At 42.8% G+C, this 15928-nt stretch overlaps 1 protein-coding gene and 1 long non-coding RNA gene across 8 annotated transcripts in view; one reads left to right on the plus strand and one right to left on the minus strand.

The window, feature by feature from the left end:
* The window catches only part of mcf2l2 (MCF.2 cell line derived transforming sequence-like 2), a 99424-nt gene that overhangs the window by 71181 nt on the left and 12315 nt on the right, over window positions 1-15928 (plus strand). For 5 of the 7 annotated variants that reach the window (XM_037114318.1, XM_037114319.1, XM_037114322.1 and 2 more), the window contains exons 26-32: window positions 2042-2078; window positions 2169-2266; window positions 6870-6965; window positions 9085-9183; window positions 12320-12391; window positions 12844-12945; window positions 13963-14072. In XM_037114318.1, coding sequence (XP_036970213.1) covers window positions 2042-2078; window positions 2169-2266; window positions 6870-6965; window positions 9085-9183; window positions 12320-12391; window positions 12844-12945; window positions 13963-14072 — 614 coding nt within the window. The remainder of the gene's footprint in view (window positions 1-2041; window positions 2079-2168; window positions 2267-6869; window positions 6966-9084; window positions 9184-12319; window positions 12392-12843; window positions 12946-13962; window positions 14073-15928) is intronic. The other 2 variants (XM_037114323.1, XM_037114324.1) reach the window with 2 other exon arrangements.
* Window positions 10500-11106, minus strand: LOC119028403. The gene is made up of 2 exons (XR_005077703.1): window positions 10966-11106; window positions 10500-10823 (listed from the first exon to the last, which is right to left on the minus strand). It is a non-coding gene; the product is annotated as an uncharacterized LOC119028403 (long non-coding RNA).

Here is a 15928-nt window from a genome sequence, read left to right on the forward strand (position 1 = left end):
ATGTCAGGTCAACCTTTCGTTAATCTCAGCACTCAACAGAGGACTCATGAAGTGAAGCACATTTCCTTTGAAGCTCCACACACCTCATCTCCGCGGATCGCTGCTGGAGTGAAGATAAATCCTCTAATCCCAAACTAAAAACAAATACATTAAAAACGATCTCTGCGCTCTAACCCTCCTGTCGCTAAACGGCTCCGGATCAGAGCCGAATCTGATATGAGGTGTTTATTCCTCCAGAAGGTCCGGCTCTGCACCGGAGTCTCACGCTGACACGGTGCCGGCCGGGATCCACTCGTCTGAAAAGGAAAGACTTTGTTTGATTCCGGCATGTTTCTGCAACAACGCCTGCTCCTCCATTCAGCTCCTGACTGCTGCTCTCTGGTTCTCCTCTCACAGCTCAATGAGAGCAGTCTTTATGAATAAAACATCGCTAGATCCATGATGAAAAAACATATCCCTTTTGCTGAGCACAATATTTGGAGCATGTGGAATGGCTCCGCGCTGAGTCGGCAGGTTCTGCGACAGGTTCATTGGTTGCTTGGAACAGGAGGTGACAAGCCAGATCATTCACAGAGCTTGGTATTTCACTTATGTGAGCTATGCATTTGGCTGAGGCTGCGCCTAACTGTCTGCAGTTATTTTACTAGATTCTTCTCTGCAGATTTCTTGTCGCGCAGCAGAATCCTGTGGCAGGCCACATTTGTTAACTCTGCATTTATGAAGCTCCTTGTTTAGATATGGGTTGATATCTTAAAGCTGCATCCTCCCGGTGACTTTACTGTTCTGATGTTTCTTTCTCTCTTTATAGCGCCACAAAAATCACTTCTATCAGGCTAATAAAAAAATAAAAAAATAAATAAAAGCAGCACATGGAGTTGACGCAGCAGTTTGAGACATTTTAAGCATGAAAATGACAAAAAAAAAAAAATGTGAGAATGGAAAGAGAGGAAAGATTAGGACTCATCAAACACACAACCTCCCTCCCTCCACTTCACAGCTGGTCAGAAAAACAGCGGTGAGATCGTTTTGTGTCCCGTTCTGTTTGTTCTCTATGATTTGATATCTTGACCTGTTGTAATGAGGACTCATGAGGACCAGACACCAGTGTGAAGATACAGATGTGACGAGGTTTAGCAAGGGAACAAACAGTGAGCTGAATCCAAGTCAGACAACAAAGAACTGAAGAGGCAACTAGACATCTCTGAACTCCAGGTTGAATTTCTGCCACTTACAGCTGATATTCCTGCGGGTGAACTGAGAGTCTAACACAACCTGATGAGGGAGAAGCTGTCTGATGTGTTTGTAGAGGACAGTACTTGTGTTAGGCTTGTGAATTAGATAGTAAGATACTACAGGTGTCCAAGTCTGAAAGTGCAGCTCGATAAGTATGCAAGTAAGTAAATAAAATGTATAAATGGCGTAATTATTTTCTATACACAAAACTGAGGGTTCAGTGATGTGGACACTAATGATATTGTCACACAGGAGGATAATCTGAGACAAGTGAGACAAATCAGGGCAAACACAAAAAAGACGGGAAAGAGACAAAGACAGGAAGTAAATCAGAACATGAAGCATGAGGACGAAACCTACAAAATAAAACAGGAAATGACCAAAGTAAAGCTCTTTGTCACGTTGCTCAGGTCATAACTGAGCAGCTGATCCCACCAGTGTTGGTCTGAACATCATACTGAGATGATTTTCACTTCACATGTCAGTAGTTTGATTCTTGATCGGTGTGTATTTGTCCTGTTGTCCTGTCAGCAGAGCTGTATTGTGTTTTTCTGAGTCTTTTGGTCTGTGTCATTACATTTAAATGTTACACACTCTTTTAACCACGTCGGTGAGCGTTCCCAAACATTAACAGTGTAGTCTGTAGTTGCTGTAACTTAAATCACTGAGGCGGCAGATCAGAAAATGCAACTCATCACTCATAAATAGTTTATTTGACAGTCGTGTGGATCATTGTGGTGAAAGCACTGAAGAAGCGTTGTTGTTGCCTGATGAAAAGTATTAAATAATGTCTCTCTTGTGTCCACAGAAGCCAGCCAGCTCAATATCTTCGGGGCCCCCATGAGGTGAGCTACCAGATCTGAAACCCAGCATCAGAGTTTCGGCCACTTTAATCGGCTGATACCAATTTTTTACCCGTCCCTCTGATCCAATAGGAATGTGCGTAAGATGGCGCTGAGACAGTCGGATTCATCGAGTCCAGAGTCGGGCTTCAGGAGGACCGACCCCAGTCCTAATATGAGGCAGAAGAGAGGTGAGTGGTCACTATGACTCCAACCACAATAAACTATTTCTAAGCTCTTTGTCTTTTCGTCCTGCAAAAAGCCAACGTGTCCCGTTACCTTCAGGAGGAAACAGGATAAACTGAGGGAGAGGAGAGTGAAGTGTGAGCCCTCAGGTCGCATTATCGAGTTTACTGTGGCAGCAAAGTGTAAAGAGAAATAAAATTCCAGGCGAGACAGCACGTGCTTACACACACACACACACACACACACACACACACACACACGCACGCACACACGCACACACACACACACACACACACACACACACACACACACACACACACAATCTCTCATCTAAACCTGGATGCTGTACTTCATACATGTACATGTTGAAAATGCACATCTCAAAGCCACTTATCAACCCTTGGAAACGCAGTCAGGCCAAAAGCATGCAGGGATACAGGACAGCCTCTACACACACACACACACAGACACACACACACACACACACACACACACAGTTGTGAAACACTTGGGGATAAGATAACAGGTACGATTTCACGCTTGTGAGAAAGCCCTCGGTGTTACTTTCCAGTGAGTGAGAATATCAGCAGTCTATCAGCAATGGTTCTGTTGACCAGAGTGTTGTGTGTGTGTGTTTGCGCGCGTGTGTGTGTGTGTGTGTGTGTGGGCGGGATTAGTGAATCTAAGACTAAATCGAGGCGACAGGAGGCCTCCACCACAGTCGTCTCCAGGGAACCACCTCCTCTCCTACCATCTCTCTCATGCCTCTGCAACTGAGGCATTTTGTCTTCAGCACGTCTGTCCGTCCCACTCTTGTGAACGTGATACGCTCAGTAATGCTTTGAGGGAGTTTCCAATGAGCTCAGCTGCAATTTTATGCCTCTATATGAGAAATTGTTGCTCCGGTCGAGATGTGAATCAGACGTTTAAGTTTAAAGCTTAAAGCTTGCACCTGTGGTTTAGTCTGAATCCAGGTTTGGTGCCTTGTAGGACCACTAGAGGTCCCTGTCTCTGAAGTTTAACTTAAACCTCTCACACAGCTGGTTAAACACAGCTCACAGGGTCCAGATTAACGGCTCATTGTTATTGTGTAATAACGATTAAGAGCCGTCACTTTTATTTTCTGGTCTAAATCAAAGCAACAGTATATTATGGACGGCTGCAAGTCAAAGAAAATATGTGAAATAATAAACTTAAGAATATTTTATAATACGATATAGTCAAAAGACTGTATCTGACGAAACACACTGGTCACTGTCTCAGTCGTCTTTCTAAAGTCCAACTGAGCTCACAGCTTCATTAACGCCCCCTCAGAGTTCTGGTTCAGCCGAACATGCTGCTGATGTGTCTGATCCGATCGGTCACATGCTCATCTCGCCGTCTACGTTTGTGTTAAGCCGTCTAAATTTAAAGCACTGTTTCTGGTGTGAAAACGAGTGTGAAACGCTGAACAACATAAAAAAAGAACAGCTCTGACAGATTTAACAGGCTCAGTGTGAATGTTCTCTCAGAGTCAGTGTGGACTGATTCTGTCGGATACAGACGGAGACCGGTCCGAATGTTTCTGTAACACTGACGGTGCTCTGCAGAGTTCAGCCTTATAGAGAGAGAAAAGCAGCGACTGCACTCCTGGTTCATGTCCTCGATTCCTTCATGCATTTCATCTCCACTCCGCCCCGGCTCACACAAACACACTCCTCCTCGTCCAATCCCCACCGCTAGAACAAAGCTAAAGGTTAGGGACAGTTGACAGCGGCTGTTGTTTTTGGTCTCGCCCCTCAAATGGGTGTCTGACCACTATTATAAAGCCAACTGTCCAAACCTACACCTGCCTCCTCTCATCCATTCACACCTTCTCCTCTCCTGCCCTCCTTCTCTTCCTCTCTCCCTCCGCCTGTCACTTCTCCTGCCACTGTTTTCTTTCCATCCTTGTTTTTTATTCTCTGCTCCTCCTTTCAACACTCTGTCTCCGCTCTACTCAACAAAACACTTCTTCTCCTTCCACTACATTGTCTCCGCTCCTTTCTGCCTCCTCAGTGCTTGTTTCTGTAGATCTGGTGACCAGGAGAACAGAAATGTAGCGAGACTCAGTTTATTGAATATGATTTACATGCTGATCCTTATTTCACTCACATTCAGCTTGGATCCTATTTATTAGTTTCTTCCTGAGTTACTGGTAACGACTGCCAAAATACTGTGAGATGGGGGCTTGAACTATGTTCTGCTTCTGGGGGGGCTGTGCCAGAAAAGTTTGAGAAGCGTCGCACTGCATGATGCGTTATCGGTCCAAAATTACAGAGCTGATTTAGTTCTGCTTTACGCTGTGAAATCTCTCAGCCACCCCCGACCCAAACTGACAGAAAACACTTTTCACTGACATCTCAGCGCCGATCAGCTGCTTCCCACCGATGAATAACTCGCGGTCACGCGTGCCTCCTCGACGGGCACTCGTCACATTATTCCGGATGTGTTGGCTCGTCAGCTGTGTGTTTGTGTAAGAGGTGTTAACGTCCCATTTTCAGTCATTTACACCTGACCACCTGATGTTTAACCGCGCACATGTTCGGCAAATTAGCACGGTTTAGAGTGTGCTTAATTATCAGTTCTATTAGTTCCTGTGACAACTCTCACTGTATAACTCTGATGGTAAAAAATAACTTCAAAAATGTGACAGATCTCAGGCATGTCTCAGAGCTACAAGATCATATTTTTTCTACATAAACCGATTTATGGACGGGATAATGATCTTAGAGGCGTCCGATCATCAGGAATTAATGGACAGGGCACCTCGACAGGATTTATCTTACAATTGCTATGGTCACAAAACCCCAATCAGACCATTAATGTATGTTTTCATGCAGTTTGCAATTAAAATCTAAAGTTTTTCACAAGCAATAACTCTGACTCTGGTTTGACTAATACCTGGAACACTATACTTCCCAAAAGGTTCTTATGCAATGGAAATGTTGTTCACCATACCATTAGCCAAGATAATATCATGCTAGTGAGATTTAAACATAATAGCACTGCATAAAGCACACAAGCATTAAATATAATCCCGTAGTCTGTTTAAAAATAAGACTTGCTAGCTAGCAAACCACTGTCCTCTAATACTAATATCAAGAGTTTCATGAACGAATGATAAACAATGTGATACCATCAGACGCAGCCTGAAGCAGGAAGTACCTGATGTAGTGAAAGACTTGTGGAGTGGCGATCGACACGGTTGTTACAGATTATCTGAAGCCCGTCAGCCAATCAGAGCTGAGCACCACGGTGTATGTTGATGAAGGTCGTGGTGATTCTTAGTGCTGCATTGTTAAGTGTCACCTCTCATCCAAGAGGCTTCTCCAGACTAACTGGAGGGGAGATGCAGGCTTTTTCTGAACCTTCATGTGGGCTGACAGGGCGAGGTGAGCCCAGGTGTGAAGGGCTGGAAGCCCTAACATAACCCACATGTGACCTTAAGGACTCTGTAAGGACACTCCCACGCAGAGTTTCAAAGCCTGCGACTCCCCTCTGGTTGGTTAGAAGAGAAGAGAAACGTCTCCAAGAACCTGAAACAAGTCCAGCTGCCTGCGATACAGAACCGGGAATCACCACAGCGAGGTCACTGTGTCTTTCAGCCCGGACTGACAGACACAGATGGACTCTGTAGGTGGAGCAGGACCAGGACGAGTCGCTCTGATGTGCAGATCAGAGTGCTGGAAGGCTGCGAGATTATTTTACAGTGACTTCATATTGAATAACTCTTTCATGGATGAGCAGAATGTTTAAATGGATGAGTGATTTGAGTTAGTGTCTTTCTGTGCTGCTGACTTTTTTTCTGCTGACAGGCTGCTCTCTGCGTAGAACTGTTCTTCTGTGGTTCTTTTTTTTGTTTTTTTGGATTTTTTTTTCTTTTGTGCTGCTTCATTCTCTCTCGTCTGGGCATTATTGAGCAGCTCCACTCGAGCCATTCAGGGTTGATTTCCCCGCTCAAGGGCACTTCAGATACAGTTGTTGAAAAGTGAGGGTGAGGTTGTTCTCATTATATCTTCCTGGACTTTTCTGGATTCATGTGGTTGTGCTGGAACCAGCGTTTTTATAAAGAAAAAAAAAAAAAGATCTTATATCCAAAAATGTGCATTTTTACACTTCCTCCTGCTGCACTCCGCTGTGTCCATCAGTCTTACACTGTAAGATTGAATATATTGATCTTGTATCCTGCTCTCAGATGGGTTTTGTCAGTAAAATAAAGTATACGGAGTTCAAGCGCACGATTCTAAACACAAAGTCCAACCTGTATCAGTGCTACTCACAACGTAATAATATCAGATTGTATAGAAAGTCTTTTTGTTTTTTAAATTAATGTTTCTTTCATTTCCTTCCATTTGTATTTCATTTTGATATATTTGAAAAGCCAGTATTTGTACTTTTTCGATGTATTCGTGCCCATCTCTGATCGTCAGTACTTTTATGACGAGTTAATCATCAACATCTCTACTCAGACATCATGTATAACATTTTATATTCAGCACTTTCAGACAGTCGACACCTGATCCTCTTCTTTTTTTCCCCCCTGCTGAACTAACTAACCCTCCTGCTCCCTCTTGCTTTCCCTCTCAGCTGATGCTTCCACCGGCCAATCAGGCCACTCGGCCGCTAACGCTAGGAAACGCTTCACCTTGCAGGGCCTCTCAAACAGGAGGTCTCTCCCAGCAGGTAACAGCGACACGTCCGGTGTTCGCTTCTGCCGCCTTTTATCAAGATCGTCATCATCAGCCGCATTATTGTCCAAACCATCGTCGTCATCGTCTGTTGTTTCTGTCATCGTCATCATAATGATAATCATCGTCATCTTCATCATCCTGAACAGCAGCACCGTCTCCCTCGTATCTGTCCAGTCACTCAGCTGCTGCTGTCCTCCTTTTTTTTTTTTTTTTTCTCATGTTATATAAATTTCAGTGTCAGTGTGTGTCTCGTTGTCGTCGGGCAGATCTCGCTCCGTGTGTCCCAGCGCCCGCGGTGTCTGAGCATAATAAAGGCCACGTCTCCCTCGACTCCCCTCTTATCTGTTCATGTCAGTATCGTCTGCATCTGCCCGCACTGCAAGCAGGAAGCTGTGATTTAGGGGAGAGAGAGAGAGAGAGAGAGAGACAGGGCGCTGTGGAGGAGACAGCAGCATTTGAAGACAGGGAGACTGCAGGAGATAGACAGATGTACTGAAAGAGAGAGTCCCGGCAGTGGTGACACCACGGCGAGGGCGAGCGTGGCGCTAAATGTCACCCTCTAATATTCGAGCCCTCTTGACATTTGGAAGCGTATTAACATTTTTGGAGGAGGACGAGCCTCGATTCCAGGTTCTGCTTTTTCATGTCGCGGCAGATCAGCCAGTCTTCAAGACACACATGCTCCAAATGAGGCTGATAAACGAGGTGGTGGAGGGCGGGGGAGCCCAAAGTAATCCAGAAACCTCGTGAGGGACGGACTAAAAAATGAAAGATTGTAGAAACTAAACACGAAATTCAAAATGATTAATACATTTTCAAATAGAAGCAGTCCAGATGTGGACCTGAATCAATCATCAGGGGTTCAGTGACTTTTTCAGTGAAAGTCATGATGAAATGACAGCTTAGTTTGTGTTGTAAAACTAGAATAAACCAGCTGAGTGCAGGCTGTTGTAAAGTCTTGCAGTCATACAACATACTGTACGAACACACTCGGGACCTGAATGCTCCACCTGCTGTATGAGCTGGAACTCGATGCTGAGTCGATGGCAGGTGTCCTCCTGCTGAACGGACTGATCGTTAGCAGGAATGCTGTCTGCAGCTTCACCGCTGCACCCAACGTGTTCGATCGCTATAAAAAAGAACCGAAATCAAGAGCGGCTCTTTCTGCTCCGACACTCCGACATTCACACCGCGGCTCGGCTGGTTTTATAAAGCGACACAGCGTTTTCTTCTCAGCGGCAACAAAACAACCTGCAGCTTTCCAACATGGTTGATCCCGGTCATTCACACTCAAGTGTCATTGTGTTCGTTCAGTGAGAGTTGTTGAACCAGTGTGCTGCAGCGATCTTGCATCAGGTATAATGAGACATCTGATGCTGGAAAGTCATATTTATTCAGTTAATGATGGCTGACAGATATTTATGAGAAGCCTCGTACTTTGTCCAGATCTAATGCGACTCCTCCTTTTATGTTACTGAACCGCACACAGAAACTCAAGTCCAAACAACTTCTTTTAATGTATTAAAGTTTGTCATTTAATTAACAAGCCTCCAATAATCTTGATCCAACCACCTTGACCGGCGCCCGAGCTTGAATTATTTGCGTGTTTTATGTGACTAAAACTGCATATCTGTTTGGACAGAGACAGAAAAATGTCGACGTCCTTGCCGTTTGTCTTCTGCCGTTTCCATCTCATGTCATGTGAGATTCTGTCGTCCTTCCACGTGCAGCTGTTTGTCATCACGTGACCTTTGTTTTGTTTAACATTGTTTCACACACTTCCTGCTTCCTCTCTCCTTTTGCTCAAAGTGTTGATTTGCTCTTTTAAAGCAGTTTGATATATTTGATAACTGCCCAGTATATATATATATATATATGACTGTAAAAATAGCTTCAAAGCTTTGTGTTTTCATGTGAAGATGGGTGTAAAGAATACAAAACTGATAACGTCGTCCCTTCTTTTCCTTCTGTTTTTTCTTTGGTTTAACGCCTCGTCTCTCTGTCCGTCCTCCTCGGCCTCCACCTTTCTTCTCCCTTTCCCTCCCTTCGCTCTCGTTCCTTCTCCCTCTCCGTGTCTCTTCCTGCCTCCCTGACCTCGCTCTGGCTTTTAGAACCAGCTGCTAAGGAGACACAGGTTCCCCGCCGCTTCTCTCTAACCTCCTCTCTCGCCTCCTCCTCCTCCTCCTCCTTCGCCGCCAGACGCACAAAAGGTACATGATTAGCTGTCCAACGTCTTCCTGCCTCCACCTTCTGCTCTTCCTGTATTTTCTTTGCTTGTACAGTCTGTCTCTCTCTATTCTGTCCACATTCACCACTCCGACACACACAGTCAGTCGCACGCTGCAGACTAGTGAATGAGCGTTCACAGGAGAAGCCTAATTATAACACTGCATTGTGCGAGAGGCTCTTTCAGTCGTCAAGCGTGGAATAAAAAGGTGTGAAAATAAAGATAATTTCCAGGCAAAAGAAAGTTCCTCTGTTGTCACTTAATGTCATGTTACAGTTAAAGTAAATGTTTGTTTTTTTCCAGCTTTGTTAGAATTATTACAGTTGCAGTTGTGACAAACTGCTGTACATTCAAATCCAGTTTGCAACATTAACAATACAAAAGGTACGAAATCTTAGATTAAAACTTTTTTTTTTTTTTTTAAATGAGCTAACATAACAGATTCTGAAGAAACAACAGGTTATACGTTACGTCTCGAGGGCCACTGGCTCCACAGGTAACTTATTAGCTAACGTTAGCTAGCTACAGCCAGGTATAGCTAGCAATGAGCCGCTGTTGTCTGATACTACTGGAGCTGGCTTTTAATTCTGGCCATATTCTACAAATCACACCTTTAACTTCACCATTAACACCAACATGATTGCAACACAAACAAGACGAGCTTTGAATTTCAACCACGACCTGCGTTAGCTTTCTTACACATTAGCTACGAGCGTGGACGCATCTTGTTCTGCACCGTAGCTCACAAGGCTAATTAGCTTCATGACTGTAGCATTAAAACTGACCTGCAGATGTTCAGATGCTAAATGATTTCTGTGTGTAAGCTTAATGTTCATTCAAAAACCTCCTGTGACCTTAGTTAGATTTAAAAGACAACACATGCTACTTACATACATCTACAGTAGACTAAGGTTTATACAGCTTATATCACTAGAATGAATGCAAAGAATAACATATACTATATTTAGAGGTAGAACAAAATGTGTCAGCATTCCAATTACAAGATGAGAAAAACACTGTTTACTTAGATTTGTCCTTCAGCACTTCCCCTGGCTCTCTTTATTCAACAAATACTTTGCATTTTCAGGTCAGTCATGACCAAAACACACCAGGATTGAATCTGTATGAGTGTACATGTAAAGAGTGTGGCTTACAAAAAAGAAAAAAAAAGCAATTTTCTTATTACCGGCTCCCTATTTGCTGCTCTCTTGAAATTTATGAGATGCATAGAAAAAGTCAAGCCTTTGCCGAGAATGAAAAACAATGTTAGAGGGGAAAAGAGCCGCAAATGAGCAGACATACATATTCTTTTTTTTATTAAAAGTAAAGGAAATACGAATTTTGATAAGCTGACATTTGGAGCGCAGGGTGACATTCAAAGTGGCAGCAGAAGTGCAGTTCTACTGCAGGAACACAGATGAGAGGTTCATTTTCGAGCAGGCAGGAGAGGAATTAAAAAACTCCAATTGAAGTTTTCCCTTGAACTATTTCCACCGTCCGATCTTGTCTTCTTTTATATTCTTTATATTTTTTTAACTGTACGACGAATTAAGTGCTCAGTGGCGTCGAGAGCGAGTCTGCAGCTTCTCAGCCTCAGATCGTAGTTGTTATCCACCATGTGCCCTGAAAGCAGGAACATATATTAGATGTCACTGCTACAAAAGAAACATACAACCAGCTGCACTACGGCTAATTTTATACATGTGAGTGTCACTCAGATTTGACTTTTTCAGCCTTGTGATTAGGTTTTTTTTTTATTGGTTACCTGATAAACAGCCTTTTACACTGAAGACATGTTGACATGTCACAGTAGGAGACACACAGGTGTGAATAATAATAAAAATAATCAGGTTAATGATCGCTCCTTGTGTTCACGCTGACTCACTGTCAGGCCGTCATGGCCGACTGAGACACTTGAAGAGAAAAGAGCCCTCGTTAGTGTTTATTAGTAACACCTGCGCTTCTCCTGCAACGACGAGTCAAACAAAAAAAAAAAACACAACACAACACAAAATGTATTTATTTTGACACTATATTCATTCATTTTACATTACATTTATTTATTTTGATGCTATATTTATTTATTTTGACATTATATTTATTTATTTTGATGCAATATTCATTTATTATGACATTATATTTATTTATTTTGATGCAATATTCATTTATTATGACATTACATTTATTTATTCTGATGCTATATTTATATGTTTTGACACCATTTATTGATTTTGAAACTATTTATTGACTTTGACATTATTTTTATTAATTTTGACTCTATTTATTGATTTAGACACTACATTTATTTATTTTGACACTCCATTTATTTATTCTGACACATTTCTTTCACAACAAGTACTTGAAAGCATTGTATTAATCATGTCTTCATTTTTGATGGCCAAAACTTTGAAAAAATACATAAATAAAGTGAACCACACTCTGCAAACACACTCGTATGTTTACATCACATTTTAATAAGCCCTTGACTCACTTATCTGTTTAAGTCATAACATGTAGGACAAAGTAATTTATGCACAACACGTCCTGCACTGTCCAAGTTTGAATTTCATGCTCTCATATTAAAAAAAAACAGCTACAACATACACAACTGTAACATTTTTAACTTTGCGGTTCAAAATCAAATCATTTTAATTATCATCCAGTTTTAAGTTGTCAAGGAATTCTTTTCACACCGTCTCACTAGATGAGCATCAGAAATGTGCTCGGGGTCTGAATATCCAGCAAGCACTTCTTTATATTTACCGCCTGTGAGAAATGATTACCGTCCGGTCTCAGACCACATGCAGCAGTGGGAATTCTATATTCTATCTGATAAATAATGCAGCTGATGAGAGTGGGGCTGCTTAGAGTAGAGAGAGTTCATCGTGAGCCTTCAAGTCTTCAAACACTCCGGGTGGTCATTAGTTAGAAAAAAAAAGAAGAAATGAACAGTCAGTAAACTGCAAACAAAGTTCTGGAATCTGAGACCATGAAGACCTGTTCTCCAGCAGAACCACTAGGTCCTGTTCGTACTCATGTCATATCTTAAATGCGTTGTTTAAAATGTCCGTTTGTAACTAATCCTCTGGTTGCATGTTGTTTCTCCCCTCCCCGGCCAGGTCCGCTCTCTGCTAGCATAAAGAGCAAGAGACACGAGATAAAGAGTGATCCCACTCCGTTTGGTTATGAAGGTACACGAACATGCCGAGATGTTTCCGTCACGTGCAGGTTTTGAGCATGTTGGGTGTTTCAGCCTGTTGTCTGGTGAATCACTCACAGCTTATTTTATTTTCTTTATGTGTGTGCTGTATGTGTACTGTATTCGCACGTGTTTTGGTGCTTGATCTCTTTCCATGCCTCCTCGTCTCGCCTGCTGTGTTGAATTGTGATTTGTGATGTGATGCATGAGTAAATTGAACTAGTATCAGATCTCAGTTCTGTTGTAGTTTGGGTGTTTTTGAAGCGTCTGTACTTGTTTTTTGATTTCTGCATGAGGAGAGGCTCGCTGCTCTCTCGGCTCTGTAGATTGAACTTCATTTTATTTATCGGAGCTTTCACATTTGAAACTTTGCTTGCGGTTGAAGATGTTGAACGGCGATCATATTGAAAAAAGAAGGTATAAAGCATTTGGCATTTTCTCCAGATACTTTGCGCGGTGCTATGGCTGCAGTCAGGAAACGTCAGAGCATGACTAGCAGCACTGCTTCTGCTGCTGGCGCTGTCCCTAGATCCACCTCCCAACCAGGTAACTGCAGAGCAGGACTCATCTCTAATACACTCATTTGTGTGCTGGTGTTGTTGTGGAGTTGGTTTCAGTTTTACATGTCGATGGTTGGTGGAGGTCTTTAATTTTCACATTATTCACATGTGTAACTCTTCTTATTGCAGCGATTGGTGTGAAGCCACAATGTGTGACAGTCTTGAAAATGTTTAACTGCAGTCAGAAGTATCTCCAGAAAATGAGGGAACTATTTGGAACTATATTCTTTCTGTATCCCTACGCAGAAGGATGTATGCCTCTACTAGTGTACAAGAGACTAGCTAATTACTACAGCTAGCTTACTAAGCTAACTTTACAGCTCAGCCGAGGAGCAAACCGTTAGCTCTTATGTCCCGCTCTCTAACGAGCCTCTCGTCCATGTTTCCTGATGCACATTGATACAGGAAACGAGTATTAATCACTGTCGTTCAAGGAAATAGTCCCCCGAACACTCAGAACAGGTGATTTGTCAGTGCCTTGCAAAGTGACCCACATGATGTGTGACCTAACCGTGACCCTTAGTTGAGACAACTAAAGCTCACTTTATCAGTCAGTCAGATTGTAGTCATCGAAGTTTAACGAGGGAATCGACTGTCAGCAGGAGATGGGATGCAGACTGCAGTCTCTGCCGTCCATGTCGGCTCTGCTCAGACACTGGAAATGTTGCTGTCTAGTTTGGTTCACTGAACTGTAGAAGACTGTTTACGCTGCAACTCAATCAGAGAAGCAAAAGCATCCACCCAGCAGCTCAACACGGCTAATTAATGCAGCGGTTCTCAAACTTTTTCCGGACGTGCCAAATCAGCCCATCGTGCAGCCCAACGTGACATCTTGCTATTTGTCTGCAGCTGGTAGGCGTGTCCCCTGAGGCCTTCGCAGTATAACTAGATGTATAAGAAGGTATTAACAATGGTTTCCTGTCACCTGCCGAGTGGAATAAGGATCTCCCTCCTGTTTCTGTCTACATTTTGGTGGTTAATAACGTGTCTTGCTTGCACTCAGGCTGGGCCCAGCGGCGTCTCCCCTCCATGGACACGGACGACTTTGAGACGATCCCCTCCAGCGCAGAGGAATCCTCCAACTCTTCAGAGGAGGAAGGCAACAATAAAAATGTAGGTATCGCTCAAGACTGCAGCTCACTTTGGCCAGGAAGTGTAGGGAAGTTACACCCAGATATAAACCCGAAGCATCGCCAGACTCAGTGTTGAAAATAGATTTAAATGAAAAGCTAAAGTTGTGAATAATAGCATTCTGAATTAAAACACGACAGTAGGTTGTCAATCATCAGCATAAGTGAGAAATGTAGCTGGAGCGCTTCGGTTACAGTCCTGCTGGGTCACGCCAGCTTTCGCCATAAATCATCACATTCCACGATCACTCACCGTCCCTCGACAGCTCTCCGCTCATCCCTCATTTCCTCTCCGCTCATCCTTCACTTTTCTCTCTTTTTCTACTAAATCCCCTCCTGATCCCCCCCCGAAAGAGAAGCTTAATTATTTCCCATGGACATGTGTCTCATTAGCAGCGGGCACTGACGACTTGACATTTAAGAAGCGAGAGGAGGAGAGAAGAAAGGATGTGATTATAGCCGCACAGGTCTGCTGGGCACGGCAGCCTCTCCAGATCCATTATAATCTGTGTGATGTACAGTGGAGGCTCACGGCTAACACACACACACACACACACACACACACACACACACACACACACACACACACACACACACACACAAACAGAAGTTTTCAAAGAATTGCCATTTTCTCATTGGATGATACATGGGAAATTAAAATATTTGTGGATATTATGAAAGAAAATATTATGAATCCAGCCTGGGAATAAAACTGGAAGACAGCAAAGAAAAACTCATGTGGTGTCTGAATGTGATCAGAACCTCACACTCATCAGCACTGTACAAAACAACTGCACAACACAAACCACGTGTCTAAAATGACAAGGGAGAGGCGAGTATGGCTCCTCTGAACCTGTGAAATGATGACAAAACTAAAGGCAGAGTGAATATTGGACATACATTAATCAAGCAGACACACACTAAATGTGTGTGATGTTCAGCCCCTGCCCAATAATAAAAAAAAACCTAATTACTGAAGGTTTTAATGAAGCTGCTCAGATTTCACTCTCAGCGTGTTGAAGTCACGACGGCGTTATCTTAAAGATTTAACATAACCGAAAGACTGAAGTTAAAACTTTTGATTGGAAACCTCATTAATGTTCAAAACCTGAAGCTAGAAAAAAATAAATATACCATGAGCAGCAGAAAAAATAAAAACCTGGATTAGATATGTATCCGACACTGCAGGTCCCGATGAGCTATTACCTCGTTAGGCTGAAAATATTAATGATAACTGTATGTGAAGTTTTAGAGGAAGATTCCAGCCACTCAAGATGTTTGTGACTCGACCAGCTGCAGTAAAGACGCAGCTCGCAAAAGACTGACGACTATTTTGATTGTTTTCCAAACAGAAGTGTCTTTTTCTGGTTCCAGCTTCTTAAATGCGATGATTTGCTGCTTTTCTTTGTCTTTTATGAAAGTAAATGACGAGTCTTTGGCTTTTGACAAAAGAGGCAATGTGAAGACAACAGTTTCACCTTCTGGGAAATGTTCACCAGCAAACGACTAATCGATGGATGGTGAAAATAATCTGCAGATGATGCGATAATGAGTATAATTGTTATATTATTTAGGGTTAGACATCTTGATTTGATTAAAAATACCTGTTTTGATCACCACAAACACAGCTGGCAATGTTCCCGATGTCTCCTTAAAAATACCCAGTGGTTTCACTCGAACTGCAGTCACTGATAAGCAAGTCAGGTCATAACCACATAATGTGAATGTAATATGACATGCACTGTAGATACTACGTAGCTTTCTGAGGCGTACAGATAAAATCATTAAACATTTATCTGTGACATCTGCAGTTCAGTGAATATGTAACTTGACTCGTCG

This window comes from Acanthopagrus latus, chromosome 11 (genome assembly GCF_904848185.1).
Source record: "Acanthopagrus latus isolate v.2019 chromosome 11, fAcaLat1.1, whole genome shotgun sequence".
Classification (NCBI taxonomy): Eukaryota; Metazoa; Chordata; class Actinopteri; order Spariformes; family Sparidae; genus Acanthopagrus; species Acanthopagrus latus.